The 27,558-nt window shown below is 52.4% G+C and overlaps 1 protein-coding gene across 3 annotated transcripts; it reads right to left on the bottom strand.

Annotated features, from left to right (window-relative positions):
- Positions 1-7,005: 7,005 nt before the first annotated feature.
- SLC16A6 (solute carrier family 16 member 6) lies at positions 7,006-27,508 on the bottom strand. 3 transcript variants are annotated; one of them, XM_040244397.1, is made up of 6 exons: positions 27,348-27,508; positions 20,219-20,457; positions 15,416-15,559; positions 13,589-13,717; positions 10,494-11,285; positions 7,006-9,145 (listed from the first exon to the last, which is right to left on the bottom strand). In XM_040244397.1, exons 2-6 carry the CDS (start codon positions 20,448-20,450, stop codon positions 8,892-8,894), a joined length of 1,551 nt encoding a protein of 516 aa, XP_040100331.1. In that variant the 5' UTR covers positions 20,451-20,457; positions 27,348-27,508; the 3' UTR covers positions 7,006-8,891. The 3 variants fall into 3 exon arrangements, with proteins under 3 accessions (XP_040100331.1, XP_040100332.1, XP_040100333.1); XM_040244398.1 differs by lacking the exon at positions 27,348-27,508 and adding an exon at positions 21,034-21,678; XM_040244399.1 differs by lacking the exons at positions 20,219-20,457; positions 27,348-27,508 and adding an exon at positions 19,799-20,199.
- Between the last annotated feature and the right edge of the window lie 50 nt (positions 27,509-27,558).

Here is a 27,558-nt window from a genome sequence, read left to right on the forward strand (position 1 = left end):
GAGCGCGTCCGTGCGGGCCCGGCCGGCCGAGGCCAGGCCTCTGGGCGGCAGCCCTGCCCCCCGCTCGGTGCCCGGGGGCGCTCGGCGCGGCCCCGGCGGCGGCGCCGTCCCTGGAGCCCGTGAGCGCGTGCGGACAGAGGCGGGCGACGCTGGCGTGACGGCGTGGCTCCGGCCCTCAGGCCGTCCCGCTATCAACAGGTGACCGCGCGAGCTCCCCGAGGCAGTGTACGGTCCGTGGGGCGGGGCGGGCGGGCGGGGGACGAGGGCGGGCCTCCCGGCAGCTGTGGCGTTTTCCGTGCAGCGTCGCCTGTCCTCGCGGTCCTGGGCGCCGCTCTTCGGGACGGGTCCTCCACTCCCTGCGACTCCCGCTCCCCGCCCGCAGCCCTGACCACCACCGTTCTAGTCCCCGTTTTCAGCAGCTCTGCTCTTTTCGGCCCCAGACGTGTGTGACGTCCCGCAGTGTTTGTCCTTCTCCGTCTGACTTGTGTCACTGGACTAAGCCTGCACGTTCCGTGTGTGTCTTGCTGGGACGGCGCGCCTGGCTTCCCAGTGGCCGCGTGCTCAGCGCTGGGCAGCCCGATGGCTCCTGGCTGCTGTGTTGGACAGTGCGGTCGGTGCTCAGTTGTGGCCGGTTTCCAGTCTGCGTGGGAAGGTGTCCCTTTGAAGTTGAGTTAACAGGAGAGTGAAGCTTCTGGAAGGAAAAGGTTGTGGGGTCTTCAGAGTGTGCAGACAGTGTTCATATAGGCTGAAAGCTGGGGGTCCCTGTGAAGGCTTCTGGATTCCCCGTGAATGTGCTTTGGGGACCTGCTGTGATTCCCTGGAACAGATGTTTTTTTAAAAAACTCTCTATTTCCATTGCCAATAGCCTCCTGCGTCGTTTTCACTTTTGGAAAGCAAAGTTGCGAAGTGTTAATAGTGTGGAAACAAGCGCAGGCTGGTGTGAACTCGTGTGTAGTTAAACCAGCAGCCGAGATGAGCCCAGGACTCCCTCACTTGCAGGCTCCGCTCTGTCTTCACTACGCTGCATGGCCTCATAAGAAGGACAGCACCACAAGCAGGAGATTTACCTGATTTTTTTTCAGATTGTTTATAGAAGAGGTTGTAAGATTAAACTTTCTTTCAGCCTCTTTTCAAGTGGGACCATCTGGGGCTGCTCAAAGTCAGAGAAACCCCAGAGCTTTGCTTCAACACCAAAAAGAGAGAGACTCAGTACATAGGAAATTACTTGCTCCCAGGAGAACCACAGGGGAAAGGGAGCACCCTTGAGGGAACTCCCTGGTGGTCCAGTGGTTAGGACTCCAGCTTTCCACTGTGGAGGGCCCGAGTTCAGTCCCTGGTCTGGAAACTAGGATCCTGCCTGGTGCGGCAAAAAAAAAAAAAAAAAAGGCGATAGAGACACCATGAAAGAAAAATGTCTACTGGAAAATAGCTTGTGCCGCGTTAAGTCATTTCAGTTGTGTCTGACGCTTTGCGACTCCGTGGACGGTAGCCCCCCAGGCTCCTTTGTCCACGGGATGATTCTCCAGGCGAGAATACTGGAGTGGGTTGCCATGCCCTCTTTCAGGGGATCTTCTTGACCCAGGGATGGAACCCATGTCTCCTAATGTCTTCTGCGCTGGCAGGCGGGTTCTTTACCACTAGCACCACCTGGGAAGCCCCAGGAAAATGGCTCCAGTCCATCGACTGCAGAGTCAGACACAGCTGCAGTGACAGCATATGCGGATCACGTGTCTAGAGTAAATTCTGCACCAGCAATACGTTCACATTCACAGCCCTCCAAGCATCAGTCTTTCTATCTGCAGGATGGTTGGTTCCAGAACCAACCCCCTTCCCCGCCCCACAATACCAAAATCCAGGGATGCTCACGTCCCTTCTGTAAAATGGTGTCGTATTTGTGTATTTCCTATGCGCGTGCTCCCGGATACCTCAATCACCCTTAGATTACTTTCAGTACCTAATACAATATAAATAGTTGTAAATACAGTGTAAATGCTATTTAAGTAGTTGCCAGGTGTGCAGGAAATTCAAGTTTTGCTTCTGGAGCTTTCTGGAGTGCTTTTGCTTTCTTTCCCCAGATGTCTCTCCCGTTTGGTTGGTTAGAAGGCTCCTCTGCTGTGGACCCAGCATTAACAGAAGCCTGGCGCCTGCCCTACTGGTGCTCTCTCTCACTGTCTGCTTAGTCTCCGATGGACTTGGATTTTCTTCCTCAGAGTGGACCTGCCCATAGTAGGGCCTTACCGGGAGCCCTTTGAGGCTCATCTTTGAAAAAGTCAATGAAAACTGAGAAACCCACTAATTCATCTGTCCAGCTATATGTTTTGAGCGTCACCTGCTACGTGCCAGACCCTACTCAAAGCCTTGGGAATATACCAGTGAATAAAAAAAGGTCTACCCTGATTGGGCTTCCCTGAGAGCTCAGTTGGTAAAGAATCCACCTGCAGTGTGGGAGACCTCAGTTCGATTCCTGGGTCGAGAAGACCCACTGGAGAAGGGAGAGGCTACCTACTCCAGTATTCTGGCCTGGAGAATTCCATGGACTGTATAGTCTGTGGGGTCGCAAGGAGCTGGCCACGGCTGAGCGGCTTTCACTTTCACCCTGATTGGGGGTGGGGTGGGAGGGAGGCCCGGGGGGAGGGGCTGCCTCACGTTGCTGTACAGCAGAAACTAAGGGCAGTGAAGCGACTCTCCTCCAGTTTAAAAGCTCGCACCTCCCTTAGTGGTAGAGAATGAGTAGACGAGTCCTGGTGGAGATCCGAGGGGCAGAAACAAGCGCTGCGTCTCTTAGGGCTCAGGCGTGCCTCCCTGGGGGCTGACATCTGGGCAGGGGCGGGGGACAGACGGAAGGGTCGGGTCGCGCACACATGTGAGGGACGAGTGGACCAGGCACCGGGAGCCACACTCGCTGAGGCCTGAGGCCTGAGATTTCAAGGAGCAGTAACAAAGGCAGTGCAGCCAGCATGGCAGAACCGAGGCAGAAAATTGTAGCCCCAGGCAGGGCGTGGGGAGCCCGCATGAAGGATTTGTAGGTTGTGAATGGGATCGGGTATGGCTTGTGCTTTCCAAGGATTGTTGCAAGGCCTCTCTGTGGAGGTCAGGGGTGGAGGTGGGCACACCAGCTAGGAGGCGACCAGTCCTCCAGCTCGGATCACTGACTGTGGGCTGCTGGCAGACTTGGCAGAGGTCTGGCTATGGATATAGTCAGAAAGCAGAGTCAATCGGATCCGTGGAGGGCGGAGCAGGTCTGGGGAGGAGGGCCAGGGGCGCTGCCGAGGGCAGGTTAAGCTGGCTGTGGCACAGTCCGGAGGTCAGCGCTGGAGTCAGGACTGGGGAGGGAGCTCCCGGACTTCCCTGGCGGTCCGGGGGTTAAGACGCCACGCTTCCAGGGCAGGGAACTAAGATCCCACGTGGCTGCACCATGGTCAAGAAATAAAAATAAACTCTTATTATTATTTTTTTAAAAAGGGAGTCCCCATGTAGAGACAGTGACATTTGGGTCAGATTCTACGGGGTAAGTTGCTAGTCTCGTTAGTGTGTCGTCTTCTTGAGTTGCTGGAAAGGTAGATAAATATTAATAATATAAATTCATGGCCACAATTTGTATTTTTCCCAGTGATCTCAGGTGAACTGTATTTTATTTCAAGCTTTTTATTTTATACTGGAGTAGCCAGTGAACAATGCTGTGATGGTTCCAGGTGGACAGCGAAAGGACTCAGCCGTGCATACATGCGTGCCTACTTTAAAAGCCTGGATAGACAGTGTTCTGAGGTACCGGTTTTCCTATTCTGTCTCCTATAGGAGAGCTGCAGTCACTGTGGTCAGTGTGATTTGGCTGTGAGACTTTTTCTTACATGAAAGCTGACATTTTTTAAGTTCCTGACCTCGACCCTTCTTGTTTTGCACCATCAGGCGGTCATGACGGACGTTGAACACCAGAGGGAGCCAGTTTCCTTGTTTATGCAACAGTCTGCCGTCCACCTGTTGGACTGGACTCCTATTAAAGATAAATCTGGAAACCGGGACAGGTTCTTTTTTCCCAACGGATGTATACTCATGGGAGAGACCTTTCAGCATGTTTAGTCTGTAGGTCGGGAAGATCCCCTGGAGAAGGAAATGCAACCCACCCCAGTATTTTTGCCTGGAGAATCCCGTGGACAGAGGAGCCTGGGGGGCTACAGTCCATGGGGTCACAAAGAGTGGGCCATGACCGAGCATTAGCATGTACCACGTTGGAACTGTCTTTATCTGGTGGTTTCAATTAATGCTTATAACCATTTGGAATTTTAAGGGCAACAGCTTCTAAACTAGGCATGCTCATGAGACCCGTATCTGACACGACTTCTGACATGACTTAGAGCCTGAACTGAACATATCTAGGAGCTTTTAACAATCAGGATTCATGATCATTTCTGATTTAGAATATTTGAGGAGTACAGAAGTCTAGGCGTAATAAATACATCTAGGTGGCTTGATTGGATGACTGGACGATGAGAACTTTGAGTTAGAATCCATTTTCTATTTTATCCACAGGTATTAAGCTAAAGGAAAGGGAGATAAATGCACAAAGCTGGGAATTCCCTGGTGGTTTTTAAAAAAGCATAAATGCTATATTTACATAATTGATAACCTTGTTTAAAAGCCTGGAAACATTGATTCAGAGATGCATTTGTCTTCAAAGAGCACATGATCTTAACTCATTTTTAACTGGATTAATTTTATCTGGGGGAAGGAAATAGTCTATATTTGTAGAGAAATTACCTAGTCAGCAAGGTGGAAGCCAGACCGCCCTAATCGCAGGAAGTGGCGCCTGCTGGTGGGCTGGGGCTGTCGGGCTCCCCTGGCTCTGGCACCTGTGGCCTGGGGGTCACTTTGGCCACAACGACCTTTCCCTGTAGGTCAGGACTGTTGTTAGGTCAGTGTTGTGTCCGACTCTGCGACCCCGGGGACTGCAGCACGCCAGGCCTCCCTATCCTTCACGGTCTCCTGGAGCTTGCTCTAACTCGTGTCCATCCATCCAACCATCTCATCCTGTCGCCCCCATTTCCTCCTGCCTTCAGTCTTCCCCAGCATCAGGGTCTTTTCCAACGAGTCATCTTTTCACATCACGTGGCCAAAGTATTGGAGTTTCAACTTCAACATCAGTCCTTCCAGTGAATATTCAAGGTTGATTTCCTTTAGGATGGACTGGTTTGATCTCCTTGCAGTCCAAGGGACTCTCAAGTCTTCTCCAACACCACAGTTCGAAAGCATCAATTCTTTGGTGCTCAGCTCTTTTTATGGTCCAATTCTCACATCCATATATTGACTACTGGAAAAATCATAGCGTGACTATACAGACCTTTGCTGGCAAAGTGATGTTTCTGCTTTTTAATATGCTGTCTAGGTTTGTCATAGCTTTTCTTCCAAGGAGCAAGCATCTTTTAATTTCCTGGCTGCAGTCACAAAGTGCAGTGATTTTGGTGTCCAATAATAAAACCTGTCCCTGTTTCCACATTTCCCCACCAGGACTGCTAGTTTACCGTCTGCCACTGGTGGTACCTCTGTGACCGTGTCGCCGAAGCTGTGGAGCGGTGCACAAGCCAGATACAACCCACTGCCAGTTTTTCTCGACAGCCTCCGAACTAAGCATGGTTTTTGTATTTTCATGTCATTAAAAAAAAACAGTATTTCATAGTGTGTGGAAAGTTTATGGAATTCAAATTTCAGTGTCCATGAATTAACTTTTTAAAACATTTATTCAATTGGAGGATGATTACTTAGTACCATTGTGGTGATTTTGCCAGAATCGACATGAATCTGCCAGGAGTGCCTGTACCCCCCATCCTGAACCCCCCACCTCCGTCCCCACCCTTCCCTCCGGGCTGTCCCCGAGCACCGGCTCTGAGTGCCTGCTTCATGCATCGAACTTGCACCGGTCATCTGTTTTACATACGGTAATAAACACGTTGCAAATGCTGTTCTCTCACATGGTCTCACTCTCGCCTTCTCCCCCAGAGTCCGAATGTCTGTTCCTTACGTCTGTGTCTGTTTTGCTGCCTTGCATATAGGATCGTCATTACGGACTTTCTAAATCCCATGTATTTGCGGTAATAGCTGTATTGGTGTTTCTGACTTCACTTTGTAATAGGCTCCAGATTCACTCACCTCATCAGAGCTGACTCAGACGTGTTCCTTTTTTACCACTGAGTAATAGTCCACTGTGTCCACGCACCGCAGCTTCCTGACCCACTCGCCTGCCGATCTCGGCTGCTTTCATGCCCCAGTTACCGTGCGCAGTGCTGCTGTGAGCACTGGGGTCCCGTGTCTCTTTCACATGAACTGGCTTTTATGGAGGCGGCCACGCTCATGCGTTTCCACTCTGTCTGCGGCTCTTGTTGCCCTGCACAGCAGAGCTGAGCAGCTGTGGCTGAGCCTGTGGGGCCCGCAAACCCTGCAGCAGTTCCTGTCTGGAGTTTAACAGAAAAGGTTTACATGGACCCCCACGTGCAGAGGTCATGCTGTTTCCTCGCAGATTAGGCTGGTTCTGAGGCCTGTTCTGTCACTACATATGGTTAAACTACACTCACTACTTTTTAAAAAAAAAAATTTGGTTGCACTGGTTCTTAGCTGGGGCATGCAGAATCTTTAGTTCCAACATTCGAACTCTTGTTGCAGCCTGTGGGACCCAGTTCCCTGACTAGGGATCGAACCTGGGCCCCATGCATCGGGAGCTCGGAGTCTTAGATCCTGGACCACCAGGGAAGTCCCAGCTCTCACCTGTTGCTTCTGAGGGGCTTAGCTATCATTTTGTGGCCACTGAATCCTCTCACTCACTCGTTATTCATTTATGAAATAATGCCATTCGACAAATACATCTTAGAACCGTTTATGTGTCTCTAGTACAGTTAAAAGATTTTGTAGAAAAGCTTCGGAAAATGTTGTTTTAAACAAATCCTCCCTGAGTTTTTAAAAGCTTTGTTGGACCCAACAGTGCATGCTGAGGTGTCAATGAAAATGAACCACTCCCTCTAAATAAAAAAGCCATACATTTATTGCAAATCTAGAAGTACCAGAATGTCATGGAATACAGAACAAATCAGCAATCCTGTTTTCATTTTCTTCCAAACATTTAAAAACCTCAATTACTGACATACTGAAATTGGCATACATTTTTTTTCCCCCATGCACTTAACAGAATGGACGTCTTGAGCAGATCGCTCTGAAACCAGTTATGAATATTAAATTGTATCGAACATTCATAGTAAAAAATGTAGTAAAGTGCTGAAGTCATGAAGCCTGCAAACATTCGACAAGCTTCGAGTCCCTCTGGGCAGTGCCATCTGCCCCGCCTGCCTCGTCCCAGCTGTGCCTGCCTCTGACGGACACTCGGTGATTGCCTCCTCCCCGCCCTCCCCAGGGTCTACAGATTGTCCTATTTCTATGGCTGATCCAACGCTATACAGAAACGTAGCAGGCGGTGGTGAGCTATGCCACATTCGTCTCAGTGCAGAGAAACATTCGAGCTTGTGTGTACCTGGAACCAAACTAGGCTTGTTATATTTTTTTCCCCCTGAGTTGTCAAAAATTAACAGTAAAATGAGTAGACACGGAGCAGCGGTTCTGACCGACACCTGTAGAAGGAGATCAGGACACGTGAGTCCTTTTACAGAAACCCGCCCTTTTACAGAAAAAAAAAAAAAAAATGTGCACATGAGAAATACTATCCGTGTAGTGTGACGCCAAGAACAGTGACCCTGTAACACAGAGCAATCAGGCTTTCTAGGATGTAACTCACAACGGTGAATTAAAGGGCTCTGCTACCCCATGTGAAACACAGAAATGCTTCAACAGTGAGATCGTAAAAAAAAAAAAATGCTTCAACAATTCAGTGAGATATAATTCTGATCAAAGAAGATCCTCAAGTATTCTTAGGTGATAAATCATTTTAAAAAGCTAAGGCGATTTGCTGTTCATCCCCCCACCCCCTTTAAATCACACACACTGCCATCACCCTGAAGAATCCTTACAACTCGGCCTTTTAGAGAGTAACTTTACAAGTTAAAGAGGCATGTCAAGGACTGCAGAAGGGAGGTGAAAATTCTGCTTATGTCTCGGACTTTCTTTCGATTACTTTATTCATTCTAGAATAACTTAATAATAAATAGTGGTTTAAATTAAAGACACTACAATCACATATTTCTGAATAATTAAAAAGCAATAGGAAATCCATTTCTGAATGCCATGCTGTGTGCTCCGCATTGAGATACTGGTGAATGACTGGCCATACAAAGAACTGGTCATCTTCACATTTCTGAAGTTCAAGTTACGTATATTTTAAAAATTTTCCATTTACTGGCCAAAGGTTTGGTCTTAAATTGTACTTTGTTTCCATGGAATATCTGGAAAATTCAGAGGCCCTAATGTGTTAATGGAAACCTCAGAATTTTTCAAAGGTTTTTAAACAATATGGTCATAGTTCTGAAAATGAGGAATTTTTTAAATGATGTAAGTTTTTTTTTTTTTTTTTGAGTGGCTGATTTCATTTCAGTGGCCTGGGCCAGATGTCAGTTTCTACGATAGTGGCTTATCAAATGTGAGAGCTCTTCAAACCACTTTGCCAGTTCATGTCCCTATTTTAAACCCGGAGGGTGGCCCAGAGCCCTCCTGCCTGTCTTTGTGTTGCTGCTGAACCCAGCCAGGCTGATGCACAGAAAGGCGCTCCACTGCTTTTGTTTTGGCAAAAAAAACAAGCAAAAAAGAAAACTTATAAGAAAACAAGAAGGATGTTGGTAGTGGTTCTCGCATACATTCCCTTTGAAGTGCAGTCGGAAAGCGGGTGGGCGGTCCGCTGCTGTGCCGCCCCCGGGGGCCTCCCGCCCCACGCCCTCCCCAGCCCGGTGCTGCGGGCGTGGGTGTCAGACGGGCTCTGTTCCTACAGGAGCTCTGGGCTCGGTCTTCCCCAGGTCCATCTCCAGAAAGTCTTCGGGGATGTCCTGCAATGCTTTTTTCCCGCGGGGACCCTCGGCCTTGCCCTCCAGGGCTCGGGGCCGGCAGCACAGCCCCCGCTTGCAGGGTCTCACGAGGGCGAGGCACACGGCAGCTACCAGCATCCCGGCCGCGCAGGAGTAGAAGGCCCTGCTGTACATCCTGCTCTGGTCCACCAGCAGACCTGCGGGGGCAGCGGACGTTAGCCACGCAGACCCTCGCCCTGCCCCAGGCTCCCCCAAACTCGGCACCTCTCGGGCTCTCTGCCTCCCTGGTTCTGTCTGGCTTTCTTAAGGAGAAAAGAGCTTGGAAGGTAGGAGTGTTTTCTAGACGGGAGAGGAGACACAGACACCCCCCACCTAGCGCCTGAGAAAACTCTGTCCCTCTGTATGTTCTTTGTGGGCAGGTCTGTCCTGGTCCAGAACGTAAAACATGAGATCAGGGAGATGTTCATTTCCTTGGAAAGAGCTGACATCCTCTCCTGAGAGGAAGGAGCTCTGGGAACTTCACCCTGGTCCACCTCAGGTCACCGGGTACGATGTGTAATCGTGGTAACCTCAAGGACTTATTTCTGGTCCAAGATATAAAACGGGGCTTCCCAGGTGGCGCTAGTGATAAAGAACCCGCCTGCCAGTGCGGGAGACCTAAGAGACCCGGGGTTCAATCCCTGGGTTGGGAAGATCCCCTGGAGGAGGAAGTGACAACCCACTCCAGGATTCTTGCCTGGAGAATCCCACGGACAGAGAGGAGCCTGGCGGGCTACAGTCCACGGGGTCGCAAAGAGTTGGACACGACTGAGACTTAGCACAGAAGATATAAAACACACACATCCTTCCTACAAGGATATGTTCCCAAGTGACCCGCGGAGTCTCCGCAGAGTGCTGCTCTGGGTTCAGTTCCCTAAAAGCCATTCCCCGAAGGGACGCTGGCTTACAGAAGCCCCTCAGTCCTGTCTTCTGAAAAGTCAGAGTGTAACGAGGTCAAAAATCCCTGTGTCCCCTGCCGAGCGGCTCACAAGGCAACCCGGTAGCAAACGCCCAGGTGGCTCAGGCTGCAGACCCCAGTCCCTCCTGACCGGGGCGCCGATCCCGCCTCGGGCTGGGGGCTGACACACCCCGGGGTTCACGTCCTCTCGGGAAGTCAGGAGCAGTGGCTCAGATACTGTCCGTCCTGACACCTCTAAAATGCTCTGCAAGTATCAAGAGCGACAGACGCTGTTTTTCATTCGACTTGAATAGGAAGCTGGCACGATGGTAACAGGACGGTACCCTTGTACGTGGAATCTCAGACACTGGGGAAAGCTCCTGTGAAGTGGGCGGACTCACAGAAGACAGACCCGTGCCCGCCAGGAGGAAGGGCTGGGGGCGGGGCAGCCCGGAGTCGGCAGGTGCGAACGGTGCCCGCGGGACGGACGACACAAGGCCCTACTGCAGGGCACGGGGCACCGCGGTCAGCATCCGGGGACTGAACCACCGTGGAAAAGAAAGGGGGAGCTTCGCCCACAAGGGCACTCCCTGGGGTGTGCAGCTTACCTGCAAGGGGGGGTCCGGCCAGCCCCGAGAGGCTCTGGAAGAAGACATAGACCCCGGCGGCCGACGACATCTTCTGGATGCCCACGACGTCGTCCTCGGCGAGCAGCGGGATGTGGGTGCCCGCCACGGTCCCGATCATGGCCCCCGAGAAGACGCTGCAGGCCATGAGGCCCCAGAAGCCCACGGCGAAGGTGAAGGTGAACAGGGACAGGGTCAGCAGCACGACGCAGACGAGCTCGATGTAGACCTTGCGGATGGGCTCGCGGTTGAGGACCAGCCCCGCCCCGATGCGGCCGAACACCTCGGCCACGGCCATGGCGCACAGCAGCAGCGCCGCGCGGTCGCGGTCCAGGCCGAGGCTGAGCCCCAGCGGGATGATGTACAGGGACGGGGCGAAGAAGCCCAGCGTCACGAACAGCCCGAAGAGCGCGTAGCAGATGAAGCTCCTCTCCGTCAGCACGGAGAAGTCCAGCAGCGGGGCGCCGGGCCGGCCCCGGGCCTGCAGCTCGGCCGCGGGCTCCACCGCGGCCGGGCGGCCAGAAGCGCTCTTCGGCGAGGTAGTTAGCTCCACTCCTGAGTCGATGGAGTCGGTGGAGGTGCGCGTTTTCTCGTTCTCCAGCATGTACTGCGCTTCCTTCCGGGGCTCGGGGGCGGGGGTCTCGGGGGTCCCCAGCGAGCCGACGAGGACGATGGGTCTGAGCAGCGCGCCGCAGACCACGAGGTTAAGCTGCAGAAGCCCCACGAAGAGCATGCTGTTCCTCCAGCCCACCATCTCCTTCAGGGCCGTGATGGCTGCGGGGCGCGGGGGGACGCAGAAAGGAAACCCGGGGTCAGCGGGGACTCGGGACGCGGAGGAAAGACGGCTGCGGGCGGGGACTGACCGCCGGTGACGCCTCAGCTGGGACTTCTGCGGTGGCTCGGGGCAAAGGCTCCGCCTGCCAGTGCAGGGGACCCGGGCTGGAGCCCTGCTCCAGAAGATCCCACACGCGCAGGAGGGACTGAAGGCCGTGCAACACGACCGCTGTGCCCACGAGCTGCAACTCCTGCGGGCTGAGCGCCTCGGCGCCCGCGCTCGACCACGGGAGCCACTGCAGGGAGAAGCCCTCGCGCGACACAGCCAGAGAAAAGCCGGCGCGGCCTCGGAGACCCGGCACAGCAAGAAGGAAAGCTGACCCAACACGTGCCATCCCTGGGGGCCTTCAGGACTTGAGACTATGAAGAGGCATCAGGACGAGATGGAACAGACACTTTCAGCCCGGGCTTGCAAGGGAGCTTTGGGGGCGCCTTCCTCCAAGCAGAGGCACAAGAAATGAACGAAGCTTGTGACCTGCATCAGGGTGCACGGAAAGCGACCTGCCGGCAGCCCCAGCCCCAGCCTGGCTTGGGTCATAGACCTCGACTGAACACAGCTGGGAGCGTTCTTCAGCGGCGTCTGAGCTGCCCCTGTGCCGTCACCGCAGAGGTGAGCGGATCTGACAAGGACTTGTGTCCGGGAAGCCTGAAATACTGACTCTCTGGCCTTTTCAAAACGGAACTTCTACCCTTTGAGCTGGATCCTTCTCCAAACACTCCTTTAGCTCTCAACAGTAACAGACGAAGGAGAAGAGCGACTAAGAATCCGAAAGCTCACAGGATTACCCTGGAATTAACACAGTTACTGTGTGATTGCGGTACAGGGCGGTCAGTAGCTGTGTTGATGCTATCCTCTGCTTTCTAGTCTCTGGGATGCCCTAACTACATTCCTGCCAGCCTAGAGGCATCTTGGAGGCCAGGGCGGGACCCAGGCATGGGGAGGGGGGGTCGGGCCGAAGGATGCTTCAAGCTCCCCAGTGACGAGGGGATAAACAGGCCCCACAAGATTCCAGGTATCTCTGTCATTATCCCAGGAAGGTGAAATGATGTTCCTGAGAATTTCTCTTCACTCAACTCTCACTCTGTGAGAGCTGACAGTCAGGTTTTAGGGATGCGGTAACTTGGTTACTAAGAAGAGGGGCTCAGCGAGACAGCCCCATCCTCTGGGCTGGGGGGGGGGGCGCTCCATTTACTACTTCAGCACTGTTTTGCTCCTACCTCTGTTTCTCCCGTTAATACGGAAAACTCAGAACTGTAAACTCTTTCAGGCTTGGGTATTTCCAAGTGCTTTTGACCCTCTTCTGGCAATAACTGGTCTCCTTTTCTCCATCTGACATTGCTTGGTGCCTACCCGCCAGGTGCCAGGGATGAGCTAGGGAGTAGAGCCGGACCCAGATGAAGTTTCCACCTTCAGGGGGTTCGCAGGCCACTGACTGTCCCTCAAGGCTTTATTCTGAAACATTTCAAACCAACAGAAAGTGCAAAGACTGACACCCATGTGCCTGCCGTCACCGAAACTCAACAAGGAGCAGTTTCCTATCTGTGTGTTTATAGCCACGCATGCATTAGTTCTTCTGAACGATCTGAAAAGCTTCAGATGCGACGTGTCACCTGAAATTCTGCATCTCCTTTGAACGCCTCTGCCATTCACTGACACACTCACCAAAGAACGGCAGGGTAAGAGGGGATCCAGGTCTCCGAGGTGATTTCTCTACCACTGGTTAGTGAGAGTCACAAGCTCACAGTTAAGATGGGGGACTAAGCCAGGGATAAAAATCTCCCCGTGAGATCATCCACACATAGCTAAGGAGCCCGGCTTTACCAGCACCAGCACCAGTTACATCTGCACAGAATATGGCTCTTTTGACCAAGGAGAGAAATAGAGGAGTATAAGCAGCCCCCAGATCTATTTCGGAATCGACGGTTCAAGCTTCCTCGCCAAGCATATGCCGTATACCTTCCTACGGGGCTGCAAGGAGTTGGACACGACAGGGCACCTGAGCACACACAGGCACACACACGTGCACGTGCACACGCGTGTGCACACACACGCACATACACCGCTTCCTATTTATGTGACCCTGGATGAGTATTAAAATGTTTGAACTCCTAAAATGGGGGTGAGGGAGGATAGATCCTGAAAAGGTGCTGGACTGGAGAAGACATTTAGCCTGTCCTTCTGCACGACCTTGAGCACGAAGGGCGGGCTCCCAGGAACATGCGCACTCTGGCTGTCCGCTTACCTGGCGCAAAGGCGAACATGGCGAAACATTCTCCCGTGGAAGCGACCGCCGTGACCACCGAGCGCCTCTTGTCGAAATACTGTGACAGGATGGTGACCGTCGGCAGAAAGCTGAAGCAGAACCCCAGGCCTGTGACGGGACGCCAGCGAGACAGTGAGAACCACACGCCAGCTGATGCCCGGAGGGTACGTTCAAAGCGCTGGGATTTGGGCATTTATTTTAGAAATGATTACGTTCAGGGAGCCCAGAAATTCATTCTGGAGCAAAGAAAAGCAGGTTTCATCAGAGGTCTGGAAAAACTGCAAGAGCTGTTTTGGGAAGCTTGTTGTAAGAAGAAAAAAAAAAGGAACAGAAAAATCTGTTTCGTGGAATTTTTTTTCCTACTTTTCTGCAGTTTTCCCCCCAGATTTATATAATTCACAGTGCACAGAACCCTTATCAAATATAGTTTTTACAGACTTCTATCTGGAAATAAATGAGTTTTTGTATGTGCAGAAATATATGGGAAAAAGTCTGCAGACCTTCACTATGTACGTATATATATAGTTACATATAATCTGAGTAATGCGTGGACTCCACTGAAAGGGAAAAGTTTTCTATGTATACGTGCATGTGTTTAGTTATACAGAGAGAATTGTCTGTGTGTTCAGTCACTCAGTCCAACTCTTTCTGACCCCTTGAACTGTAGCCTGCCAGGCACCTCTGTCCATGGGATTTCCCAGGCAAAAATACTGGAGCAGGTTGCCATTTCCTTCTCCAGGGGATCTTCCCAACCCAGGGTTTGAACCTGTGTGTCCGGTGTCTCCTGCAATGCAGGCAGACTGTTAACCACTGAGCCACTGGGGAAGCCGGTGTGTGTGTCTGTGTGTGTGTGTGCCTGTGTGTGGAAGCCCATGAGTGTGTGTGTTAGCCCGTGTGTGTGTGTGTGTGTGTGTGTGTAGGGATAATTATATATAATCTGTGAGTAATGTGTGGACTCCTTTGAAAGGGAAAAAGTTTTCCAAATATATATACATATGTGTGTATTTAGTTATATATATATAGTTATATACAGAATTACACATATACAGAGTTTTATATATACATAGTTAAGAGTTATATAGAGAGAGTTATATATAGAATTATGGAGTTTTATATATATAGTTATGATATATATAAGAAAGTGAAAGTTACTCAGTTGTGTCTGACTCTTTGCAACTGTATACCCATGGAATTCTCCAGGCCAGAATACTGGAGTGGGTAGCCTTTCCCTTCTCCAGGGGATCTTCCCAACCCAGGAATTGAACTGGGGTCTCCTACATTGCAGGTGGATTCTTTACCAACTGAGCTGCCAGGGAAGTTAGTTGTGTGTGTGTGTGTGTGTGTGTGTGTGTGTGTGTGTGTGTATACGTATATATATATATATAAACTCTGTGACTTAAGTACAGACTCCTTTGAAAGGGGAAAAGTCTCCTCAGACTCCTCGGTCCAGCACTGGCCCCTCCCCTACAGCTCAGACTTCTCACAGCCAGACTTGGGAAGCTCTGGTTAAAGACATTCAAACCTTATTTTGTGAAAAGGACGTCTTGTGCCTGCAGACTCTTGTGAAAGAGAAGTTCTCTTTCTCATCGGTAAATATTAACACAACATCAGACAGAAAGTCCTGGGAGTTGAGAAGAGGAGCGCGTCCGGCCCCGTGCAGAAGCAGAGCTGTGGGACAGCCCTCATTTTAAAGAGGACAGAGAACAGGAGGGAGAAACGCGCGATGGGCCTGGGCCCCTCCTTCCCCACTGCCCATTCTCGACACCGAGTCTCCGGAGAAGGTACGAGCCCGAGAGAGACGCTCACCAGAGACGACGCCGATGGCGATGTACATGTGGTGGACCTTCTGCGAGAAGGCGGCTGTCACCATGCCCGCGCTGACCAGCAGGCCGCCCAGCATCACCACCGGGCGGTGTCCAAACCGGCTGCTCAGGACCGTGGAGAGCGGGGCTGCAGAGGAGAGCGGATGGGTCTCAGCCCCCAGGGCCTCAGCCCCAGCCTCCCCGGGAGTCTGTCTTTTTACCTTGTTACCGAAGTGTAGTTGACTTGCAACAAAGTGATTCAGTTACATAAATGCTTTAAACTTTTCTCTCACTGTTGTTTTTGGCTGCACTGCAGCTGGTGGGATCTTAGTTCCCCAACCAGGGGTTGAACCCAGGCCCCCGGCAGGGAAGACTCAGAGTGCTAACCACTGGACCACAGGGAGTTCACCCGCTAAGGTTTATCACAGGCCCTGAAGACAGGTCCCTGTGCCGCCCAGGAGGCCCTGGCGCTTTATCGGTCCCGCACATGCTCCTTTGCACTGGCTGACCCCACACCGCCTCCTTCCCGCCTTGGGAACCACAAGTCCGTTCTCATGCCTTTACGTCCGTCGTAAGATCCCATCCTCTAAAATCTCTTTTGGGGGCTCCTCAAAGAGAAAGCCAGAGTCACAGTCTAAAACTACACCCATCTTCTTAGACGACAGACTCTGACCCACCAGGAGCCCCTATGAAACTGGAGATGGATTACCTTTATGTTATTCTGTAATAAACATGGGATCACCAATGAATCTATGTCACTTTTTTTCCTTCTATACTCATTGCTTTGGATTCTTTTGAACAAGACTCCATTTAGGGTCAAATTCCACTTGACTTTTTTGCAAATGGTATGAAAGTCTGGTGGGTTCTGTCATGCAAAGCAGAAGCAGGCGAGCCCTGGGACGGATATTCAAAGCGGCTGATGCATTACAGTCGGCACAGCTTCTATGCACTCTGTCCCCCAGGACATCTAAGTTTGGCAAATAAATTTCCTAGTTATACTTTACTTAGGCTACCACTGCTAACCCTCCCCCACCCCGCCCCCCGAGCACAAGGAGATAAGGGGACCCTCCAGACTTGGAGGCGGAAAGAACAGTGTGGCACATGCTGGACAGAAAGAGCAAAACCACCAAGAAAGGACTCAGTGGTGTTGAGGCTGGGCCATACATCTCTCTCAGTGCTGGTAGAGCACCAGCTCATGCGTTAATATAGCAAAGAATGAAATCACCAGGGCCATTCTTAGGCAGTGCGCAGACTCAGGCATTAGTGACCAGGATGGAAGCATTCTGTGTAAGTCCGTCTATTCAAAGCTCTGGTTTTTCCAGGAGTCATGTACAAATGTGAGAGCTGGACCATAAAGATGGGCTCGATAAACGACAGAAATGGTATGGACCTAACAGAAGCGGAAGATATTAAGAAGAGGGTGGCAAGAATACACAGAAGAACTATACAAAAAAGATCTTCATGACCAAGATAATCACGATGGTGTGATCACTCACCTAGGGCCAGACATCCTGGAATGTGAAGTCAAGTGGGCCTTAGAAAGCATCACTACAAACAAAGCTAGTGGAGGTGATGGAATTCCAGTTGAGCTATTTCAAATCCTGAAAGATGATGCTGTGAAAGTGCTGCACTCAGTATGCCAGCAAATTTGGAAAACTCAGCAGTGGCCACAGGACTGGAAAAGGTCAGTTTTCATTCCAGTCCCAAAGAAAGGCAATGCCAAAGAATGCTCAAACTACTGCATAATTGGACTCATCTCACATGCTAGCAAAGTAATGCTCAAAATCCTCCAAGCCAGGCTTCAGCAATATGTGAATTGTGAACTCCCAGATGTTCAAGCTGGTTTTAGAAAAGGCAGAGGAACCAGAGATCAAATTGCCAACACCCGCTGGATCATGGAAAAAGCAAGAGAGTTCCAGAAAAACATCTATTTCTGCTTTATTGACTATGCCAAAGCCTTTGACTGTGTGGATCACAATAAACTGTGGAAAATTCAAGAGATGGGAATACCAGACCACCTAACCTGCCTCTTGAGAAACCTATATGCAGGTCAGGAAGCAACAGTTAGAACTGGACATGGAACAACAGACTGGTTCCAAATAGGAAAAGGAGGACGTCAAGGCTGTATATTGTCAGCCTGGTTATTTAACTTCTATGCAGAGTACATCATGAGAAACGCTGGACTGGAAGAAACACAAGCTGGAATCAAGACTGCCGGGAGAAATATCAATAACCTCAGGTATGCAGATGACACCACCCTTATGGCAGAAAGTGAAGAGGAGCTAAAAAGCCTCTTGATGAAAGTGAAAGAGGAGAATGAAAAAGTTGGCTTAAAGCTCAACATTCAGAAAACAAAGATCATGACATCTGGTCCCATCACTTCATGGGAAATAGATGGGGAAACAGTGGAAACAGTGTCAAACTTTATTTTTCTGGGCTCCAAAATCACTGCAGATGGTGATTGCAGACATGAAATTAAAAGACACTTACTCCTTGGAAGAAAAATTATGACCAACCTAGACAGTATATTAAAAAGGAGAGACATTACTTTGCCAACAAAGGTCTGTCTAGTCAAGGCTATGGTTTTTCCAGTGGTCATGTATGGATGTGAGAGTTGGACTGTGAAGAAGGCTGAGCGCCAAAGCATTGATGCGTTTGAACAGTGGTGTTGGAGAAGACTCTTGTGAGTCCCTTGGACTGCAAGGAGATCCAACTAGTCCATTCTGAAGGAGATCAGCCCTGGGTATTCTTTGGAGGGAATGATGCTAAAGCTGAAACTCCAGTACTTTGGCCACCTCATGCGAAGAGTTGACTCACTGGAAAAGACTCTGATGCTGGGAGGGTTTGGGGGCAGGAGGAGAAGGGGATGACAGAGGGTGAGATGGCTGGATGGCATCATGGACTCGACGGACGTGAGCCTGAGTGAACTCCGGGAGTTGGTGATGGACAGGGAGTCCTGGCGTGCTGCGATTCATGGGGTCGTAAAGAGTCGGACACGACTGAGCGGCTGAACTGAACTGAACTGGACCATAAAGAAGGCTGAGCACTAAGGAACTGATGCTTTCAGCTTTCCAATTATGGTTCTGGAGAAGACTCTTGAGAGTCCCTTGGACAATGAGGAGATCAAAGCAGTCAATCCTAAAGGAAATCAACCCTGAATATTCACTGGAAGGACTGAAACTGAAGCTCCAGTATTTTGGCCACCTGAAGAGCCGACTCATTGGAAAAGACCCTGATGCTGGGAAAGACTGAAGGCAGGAGGAAAGGGGGCGACAAAGGATGAGATGGTTGGATGGCATCACCAACTCAATGGACGTGAGTTTGAGCAAGCTCTGGGAGATGGTGAAGGATAGAGGAGCCTGGCGTGCTCCAGTCCATGGGGTCGCAAAGAGTTGGATATGATTTAGTGACTGAACAACAACAACATAACAGCATTCAGAACAGTCATCTTCTGGGACTTCCCTGGCAGTTCAGAGGCTAAGAAACCGCACTCCCAACTCGGGGGGCCCAGGTTCTATCCCTGGTCAGTGAACTGGATCCCACATGATGCAACTAAGACCCAGCACGGCCGAATAAATCAGTTAGTGGATTAATTAAGGTTAAAAAAAGAAAGTTATCTTCGTTACAACAGTAATAACTGGCTATTTCTTGTTGACTGTATTATCTTTGGTTAGAAAAGGGCGAAAGTGCAACTTTGGAATTTTCTTATTTCAGTCACCAAATATAAAATTTTGGTTCTAGTCCATGTAAGTTATCTTTCCAAGAAAGTAAACAGGCCGCCAATTAAGAAATCATCTTAATCTTCATACCAGAACTAGGAGTGCGTCCATGAAGTATGTAGGAGACGGAATCGGGACCAAGGGGAGAAAGTCTGACTCCAGCAGAGAACAGTGGAGCTGCCTCTTTCAGGCAGTGCAGGGCAGAAACCTGAGCATACTTAGACAGGCTTGCGCTTCCCTGGGGGCTCAGAGGGCAGACAATCCGCCTGCGATGCAGGAGACCTGGGTCGGATCCCTGGGTCGGGAAGATCTCCCGGAGAAGGGAATGGCAACCCGCTCCAGTATTCTCGCCTGGAGAATCCCATGGACAGAGGAGCCTGGCAGGTTGTCCATGGGGTCACAGAGAGTCAGGCAGAGCGAATGACCCCTCAGAAAACTTTGGCGGTGACGGCTCCATGGCAGGGTGTGAACCGAAAGTTGGGGAAGCCGAGTGCAGCTCCGCTCACACAGGGTGAGTTCAGCGGCCTGCTTGCTCAGGAAAGCCTGCCCTGGCCCCGCGGATGGATGAGCCATCGCGAGACCTCACTGCTGCGCCGTGCTGCTAGGTCTCCAGGGGACGAAGTGAGTGAAAGTGAGCGTGTTAAGGATTACTCTACAACGTACTGTACCTGACGGGAACTCCTTTAGGGAAAGAGGTGTTTGGAATTCACAACGTCCCCTCTGGAAACCATGTATAATTTTTCACGCTCTCCTTTCACACATTCCATCTCTTCTGCCTGCAGCCACACCTGCGGTTTCCACCCATTTCCTCAGCATGTTTTTACGAGACCAGGGCCCGGGATGCCGAAGACTTTGTGACGTTTCTTCTCTAGGAAACGACTAGCTTCCCCGTGAACTGGAGCTTACTGCTGTCCTCAGGGTACTCTGCAGGATCCTAAGAGCGCGGACAGGAGGCCTTCACGTGTGCCCTGAACTGACGGCAGTCAGGTCTGGCAAACAGAGCATCTTCCTCAGCCTCTCTTACCTCGTTAGGCAAACTGCCAAGACACACATGCTTAGCTGGCGTTGAAGCTGAGAGACGCACTAACCTGTGAACGTTAAGACGAACACACAGATGGAGATGACCCACGAGACCCGGCTGTTGGATTCATCGAAACTGTCCATTAAGTCGTTGAAGAAGACGCCGAACGACTTGATGATGCCGTAGGTGAAGACTTCAACGAAGAAAAAAGAAACCGCGACCACCCAGCCCCATCCACCGTCAGGCACTTGAGTATAAACATTGGCTCTGCAACAAAGCTGCAATTTCTTATGGGACATTCTTAATCTGAAAGAAAAAATTAAAAACAATTAGACCAGCAATGGCCTGAGGGTAGATGATTCTAACACCGGACATCACGGATAAGAGCTACTTACTACAGTTCTTAGGTCAATGAACATTTAAGTCACGTGCAGTTAGGATAATCTCTTTGAATAGTAACAGTACTACCCATCCATCTGTATCTGTCCATTTATCTGTATGTTTGTCACCTGTTATCTATCATCATCTGTCTCTATTGTCTACCTATCCATCCATCCTTCTAGCTAGCTAGCTATCGCCTAAGGAGCTATCTTCAAATATGGAGCCCCTGGGGAAGTCGGGTTTCCAAGCCATGGCAGTTAACGGGAAAAACTAACCACACAGACAAAAAGAACCCGGGCAGGATATTTAGAGGCACTGTGGAGGATGAAGAAAGGCGTCCATGCTGACCGTGAACCTGAAGCCAAGTTCAGGTTCTGAACTGACCAGAAGACACGTGGATCGGAAACGAAGCCCAGGAAGAGGCGCGCAGGCCACCCTCCAGGTCCTTCAGAGCCGCCTGCTTCCCACCCGATCAGGGTCTGGGGTCATGTGTGGACGCACCTGTGGGACCGGAATGGGGCAGATGAAAACGTGGGCACCTGTCTGCTGGGAGCCGGCTCAGCACAGTCGAGGTCCTCACAGCGCGTCACCCCGCGGGGTCTGAGGGCTGGACCTCCTCCACACAGGACCAGCGCTCTAGGATGTAAGGGCCAAATCAGGCGCCACCAACTCAGGGGTCTGGGCAGCCAGGGCACTTAAGCCAGTTACCCCCAACTTCACTGTGCTTTTCAAGTTGCAACAAACATCCGAACAGACAGGGCTGTACCACCACTAAGGGGACACACTCCAGTTACTCCTGGAGGCGGCTGCTGCCGCTGCTGCTGAGTCGCTCAGTCGTGTCCGACTCTGTGTGACCCCACGGACTGCAGCCCACCAGGCTGCCCCGTCCCTGGGATTCTCCAGGCAAGAGTACTGGAGTGGGGTGCCATTGCCTTCTCCGAATCCTGGAGGCAAGGACGTTTACGTCCCTGCGGTTCTGCAGTGGACGGAAGCCCACAAACATGGGCATTTTCAAAACCTCTGCAGTTGCACACACTTTCAAACAGTCGTGTGTGTTCTTAGCCCAACTAAACTCATTGACAAGAATCTATGAGTGTGGTTTCTGAGCTCTTAATGGCAACCCACCAGTCAACTGGAAAGGAAATCAACCCTGAATATTCACTGCAAGGAATATTCTTGCTGAAGCTCCGATACTTTGACCACCTGATATGAAGATCTGATTCATTGGAAAAGACCCTGATGCTGGGAAAGACTGAGGGCAGGAGGAGAAGGGGTGACAGAGGATGAGATGCTGGATGGCATCACCGTGCAATGGATGTGAATTTCAGCACACTCCAGGAGAGAGTGAAGGACAGGGAAGCCTGGCGTGCTGCAGTCCATGGGGTCACAGAGAGTTGGACACAACTTAAGGGACTGAATGACACCACCTTGAGTTTATGGATCCTCTGAAATTATGCAGCTGTGTCCCAGTTCAGAGTGTACAGGCAACCTAGCCCTGAGCTGCAGGGCGCACGTCCTGAGGCAGGTTTTATTGCTAACGGAGGGCGAAGGAGAAGTAACAGTACAAACTCACACCTGGCTAGGGACTCTCCAGTTTCTGATGCAGGGATCCAATGTTCAGAATTTGCTCCAAGACTCTTACAAAGCAACAAACCTGACCTCATTTCATCTTGTTCAGCCTACCAATAGCACATCAGCCTAGTACTTTTAAAGGACTATATACGCATTTTACCCTCTTACTGTTAGCTATTTTGTTGCATAAAATAGGGCACACAGTGCTTTAAGAAGCTTATGCTCCCTGCAGCAAAGGCCTCTGTTTTGATGAGTCCGCATGTCACGCCTGAGAGTGGAAGGGGAAGATGGGGCGCAGAGAACTCGGCGGCTCGGGGTGGAGGCCGACGGTCACAGACCAGCTGGCCTGTCACGTTCCCAGCGTGGAAGGCAGCTGCTATCACAGGGAACCTGGAGCCCTCCAGCAGCAGAGGTGTTCCCAGGCCGCCTCCTTCCTTAGACTTTCTGAGTTCACCCCCAGGATGAGGCGGCTGGGGCAGAGGCGTGCCAAGAGTAGTGGGCTTACGACTGAGAAGGAAAAAAGACCATGTATTGGGCTGACCAGAAAGTTCGTTCGGGCCTCTCTCTGAGCTGGTGTGGGAAATGTGACCGAGCTTCTTGGCCAACTCGATCCGCGCCAGTGGCGGCTTTGGCACCACGGTCACCCCCGGGAGGGAAGAAGGGGGTGTCGGGGGGCCCACAGCCCAGGTCACCCGCCCCTCTCGTTCCCCGACGCAGCCACTCCTTTGAGCTCCACCTTGGAAGCCCAGGACTGGTGTCTGAACTGGCTCCGCGTGTCTGGTGTGATTAATCTTGCTGAAATGCTGCACCGTCATGACATTTTTCTGCTCGGACTTTTTCAGCGCTTTCCTCTTTCTGAAGGACAGAATCCACGGGACCAGCTTGACGTTCCATGTCCTTCCTAGCTGGACACCCCCCTGACCCCCTGTCCGCGGACCTCTGCAGCCTTGCCCCTGCCTGTTCTAGGCCTCCACTAGCCAGCCAGGCCACCCTGGACCCCTCCGGGCCTCGGAGCCTCCGGCCCCCTTGCCTGTGGCCATGCCCCCTCCCCAGGCTGGAGGCCCCTCTGTACAGCGGGCGCCCACCAGGTGTGGCTCCTCTGCGTCCTCCTCCTCCTCCATGAGGCTGCCTCTGATCCACTCAACCTCAGGGGTCTCTTCGCGGGACAAGCATCCTTGAAAAACAGGGTGCTGTCTACTTGTATGCACTTGTCTTATTTGCTCAATTAAGTTATAAGCTCATGGAGAACAAAAGCCGGGGCCCGGGTCCCTACAGACCCCTCAGCTACCTTGCACACAAAGACGTACCTGCCAGGTGCCTGGGCCTGCGGGTGAGGGGGTGGGTGACAGGCCACCTCCACGGCTCAGCGTGTGCTGAGGATAATGATAAAAACCCTTAAGGCTGAAACCCCATCACATCTTAAAACCATTCAGCCGTGTCCTTCCGGAACTCAGCACATTTCCGGCCAGCAGTGGCGGCTAAGTCCAAGGCCACACGGGCACGATCTGACCCAGAAGGGGGCCCTGGAAATCCGAGCATTTTAATAGCGGGCTCAGGCCAACCTGAACAAAAACACATTGGGCTGACATTGATAAAGGCCCCAGGGGGACAAAAGGAGCCTCTCTCTCGCCTGCTGCGGGTCGGAGGCACGCTCTTCGGTTGGGTGGTGCTTAGCGGAGCGGAGCAGGGCTTCCCTGGAGGCTCACCTGGTAAAGAAACCACCTGCAATGAGGGAGACCCAGGTTCGATCCCTGGGTGGAGGGCATGGCAACCCACTCCAGTACTCTTGCCTGGAGAATCCGATGGACAGAGGGGCCTGGCGGGCTGCAGTCCAGGGGGTAGCAAAGAGCCGGACACAACTGAGCGACTACTGCGTTCACCAGAGAAGCAGGAGCGGCCTGCAGTCTCTGCACAAAGCTGAGGCCGCCTCCTCTCAGCAGGCCCTGGGCGAGGCCGGCGCTCCATCCTGCTCACGGGCCTGTCTCTCTCTCTCACCCCCTTGCTGTGTGGCCTGGAGAAAGCTGCTGCGCCTCTGTGGGCCTGAGCACCTCACTAGTCAAATGAGGAGGTTGGCTCTGGGACCCCTTAGAGCTCCACCCAGCTCTGGCAGCTGACCCTTTAGTGCCCGATCACCTGTGTCCTCAGGTTGAACCTGGTGGCCCAGGGTGCCCGGGGAGCTGGGAGGGAGGCGAGAGCGCCAGGTGATGCCTGCGGGCGCGGGTGGACAGGCATCGACGCCAGCGAGGTCTGCACCGGGCCGGCCGGCAACAGGATGGGGGCCACTGCTTCCCTCCTGTCTCCTCTCTCAGCCCTCCTGGGTGTTTGAGGCCTCTGTGTTTTTTTTTTTTTCCAAACTTCGCTTCACATCCAGGCTCCTCCCCTGAAGCCAGACACGACTGTAACTGTCACCTGCATTCTTAGGGTTGGGGAGGTCGTTATTACTGCAATCACCTTAAAGGGAAGGTGATCCCCCAGGACCCAGAGACCCCCCAGAGTTATTCCTGGATCGCACCCTGTGCTCTGGTGTAGCTAGCGCTGGAGACCATGATACAGAATGGTAACAGAGGAGCCCAGACGCTGTGACACACAGTGGGGGTGCCCTGCACACAGCGGCTGCTGCCCCAGACCCAGCACCGGGCAGTGTGCTCGGCACGCAGTATGCGCTTGATAAAAGTTCACTGAATGCAGTATGTATCCTGGGGTGCTCCTGAAGCAGCGCATAGCTCTAGCCCCCCAAAACCCTGCTGGCAAAACATACCTTCCCTGGACTCTGCTGCTATGCACTCAGCAGGCCAGCCGGCTTAACAAACAGGTCAGCCTCTACAAACAAAGCCAAAAACCAAGGCCTGCAGCTTAAAAGGCTCTAAGAATTCCAGAACATGGAGATATCTGTTTGCTTCTACGGGTACATGCGTTTCTCTGACGGGAAGGGATATTCGTTGAGTGTGTGGGGATACAGTCGCGCGACCCTGTGGCCTGGGGAGAATCACTCTGCTTCTTCATCTTCAGTCTCAAGAGGTGAACAGGGTGCTTGAACTAGGCAGGGATGATCTTAGCTCTCGTCCTGCCCTAGAAACCTCCACTCCTGATAGCCTCTGACCCTACGTGACCCTTTCATCTTTCTCAATTCGTTTCTAAGCCCTTTGACCCAAGGCCCACGGGTCTGCCTTTGTGAGGCTCTTGTGCATTTGTTGAATTTCTATTTACCATTAACTGGGGAAATGACTTCATCTCTTAAGTTTCACCCTCTAAAAGCAGGGGTGAGGCATAGCTACTCTGGAGGGTAAGACGCTCAGACTCCAAACTGGGGTTCCTGGCAGCCATCCCACCCTCACCCTAACGTTCGTCCAAAGGAAGAGGATGAACAAAACGCGTTGGGCTGTTTGGAGTGATTTCCTATGAGTATTTGGTCATCTAATCTTAAATAAATGACTGTTCTGCCAAGGCTTGGAAAGCTGCTAGAGCTGGGAATCTCTCTGCGATTTGATTTCCTGAGAAAAGCTTTGCCCTGGAGGCATAAAGAATGCAAAATATTGGACTGGAATGGACCATCAGGGTGCTTGTCCAGGGTCAGAGCAGAGCGAAGTCCAAAACGCAGGCTCTGGTGGGCAGAGGTGCCGCTGGTGCAAGCGCAGCCTCCAGAGCCAACGCCTCCCTCCAACCTTCTTAAAGGTGTAGCCTGGAGAGCAGCTTTCGACAAGTTGTTTCCGGCCCTAGCAGTCAGAACTCGTCTGTCTTCAGGTGAAGTTCACCTCCGTGATCTATTAAAAAAAAAAAAAGTCCCAAGCCTAACCTGGACAGCCACCCCGACAGCTCTGAATCATTGGCTAAACGGGTTCACCCCTTTTACAAGACGGTGACGCGGACACAGAGCCCCTAATTTAAGTGTCCTCCTCAGGAGTTGCAGCGAGGAAAGTCCTTTTTGGGAAACCACAGAAGGAAAACTCAGGGTTAGTGGTTCTCATGAAGAGAGAAGAGCTTTTCCACTTGGCTGCATTGTTTATTTACATACTGGAACTCTCTGTCTTGGACAGGCTTCCCTTAATTATGACGAGAAGTATTTCTATATCCACCAGGCAGGGTAACTGTTTCCCCGCCCCGCCACCAGATGCTGGGGCTAGAGCTTGGACCCGGGAGACCCCTCCCTTACAGATCTCTGCGCAGCGCTTGGGACTATTTGTTGCCAACAAGACCCTGCACCTAATCCACTTACTATGATTCGCAAATGATGAGATTAGCGAGAAATCCCATTCCCAGGGCAGAAACCGTCTCCGTGCAGAAAGAGCTGCCCAGGGGTGTCTAAAACTGTGCATACAAAACCAGCTCCCAAGTGGACCAGTCGTCACCGCTTGTTCTGCCCCATTTGGCTTCGGGGAAGTCTTTTCTGAGACTGACGCACTCCCCCCGCGCTTGCATTTGCTGACAAGTTTCAGTGCCACCTAACAAACTTCTATCACCTGTCTGCTGGGGGAGCGTGGGGCTCTAGTTTAAAAGAGAAGGCTGCAAAGAAAACCAGAAGGAAGTAACCCATTTCCTCCGCTAGACCATCCTCCCTGGCCACGGCTCCGCTCCGCTCCCCGGGCGCTTCCCCGTGGTGGGCAGCGCCGGGGACCTTGAAGTTGAGCGCGACCAGCCGTCCGCTGACAGCCCTGCCGCTCACGGCAGGCGAGCGGCTGTCGGGGCCCGACCCTGCCTCCCGGTTGGCCGCCCCGGCGCGTGCGGCGGGTGGAGGGAGGCCGGGACCCCCGCTTTCCCCGGCGCTGCCTCCGGGGCCGCCCTGCGCGCGCGCCAGCCTGGGGACAGTACCTCTGACATTTCGCTCCCGTGACGCGCGGACAACTTCATGCGGAAAATGCGTGCAGCGGGCTCAGCGCGGCGCCCCCCGCTGCCGACAGCCCGGAGACCCTCGCCGGGGCCGGGGGAGAGGGCGCACCCAAAGGCCAGACCTGCCTTTAGGTGTCTTCCAGACCCCTGTTCCGGGGCCGCCGACAGGCAACTCTCGGCTGCCCACACCGGCGACAGCGCGCCATCCCGGGGCCCCCAGCGTTACCAACTGTCAGAGGATTCCGGGAGCACGGTCTCCAAAACGCTCGGCTTCTCAGTGGTTTCCTCCCGCTCCCTCCAACCCCCCCCCCCCGCCACACTAGCCCCCCAAAAGCCCCGAACACAGGTTTTCACAAAACCACCCACAGCCCACCATCAAACTTTTAAACACGTAAAATGATTTAAAAAACCCAACTCACCAAGTTAGGACGGAGGAGAATAAACCCCAAAGGCTCTCAATTAAGGCGGAGGCCGGGCCGCCCCCTCCTTATAAGCAGTTCGGGAACGCGAGAAAGGATTAACCCCTGAGGCGTGGGCCCCAGCCTATGGCAAGTTGGTTCCGGCGGGCGAGCCCCGGGCGCCCGGCCCCCCGCCCGCCCCCGCGCCTCGGGCCCCCGGGCCGCGCCCCCC

This window comes from Oryx dammah, unplaced genomic scaffold (genome assembly GCF_014754425.2).
Source record: "Oryx dammah isolate SB20612 unplaced genomic scaffold, SCBI_Odam_1.1 HiC_scaffold_8, whole genome shotgun sequence".
Lineage (NCBI taxonomy): Eukaryota > Metazoa > Chordata > Mammalia > Artiodactyla > Bovidae > Oryx > Oryx dammah.

Excerpts from the sequence above, each read along its gene's own strand:
- SLC16A6 (XM_040244397.1), bottom strand. The coding sequence starts at position 20,450 with ATGTCCCATAAGAAATTGCAGCTTTGTTGCAGAGCCAATGTTTATACT. Across the intron at positions 15,560-20,218 it reads GTTCGTCTTAACGTTCACAG|CCCCGCTCTCCACGGTCCTG; the intron begins GTTAGTGCGTCT and ends TCTCCTCTGCAG. Across the intron at positions 11,286-13,588 it reads CATGTTCGCCTTTGCGCCAG|CCATCACGGCCCTGAAGGAG; the intron begins GTAAGCGGACAG and ends CGCGCCCCGCAG.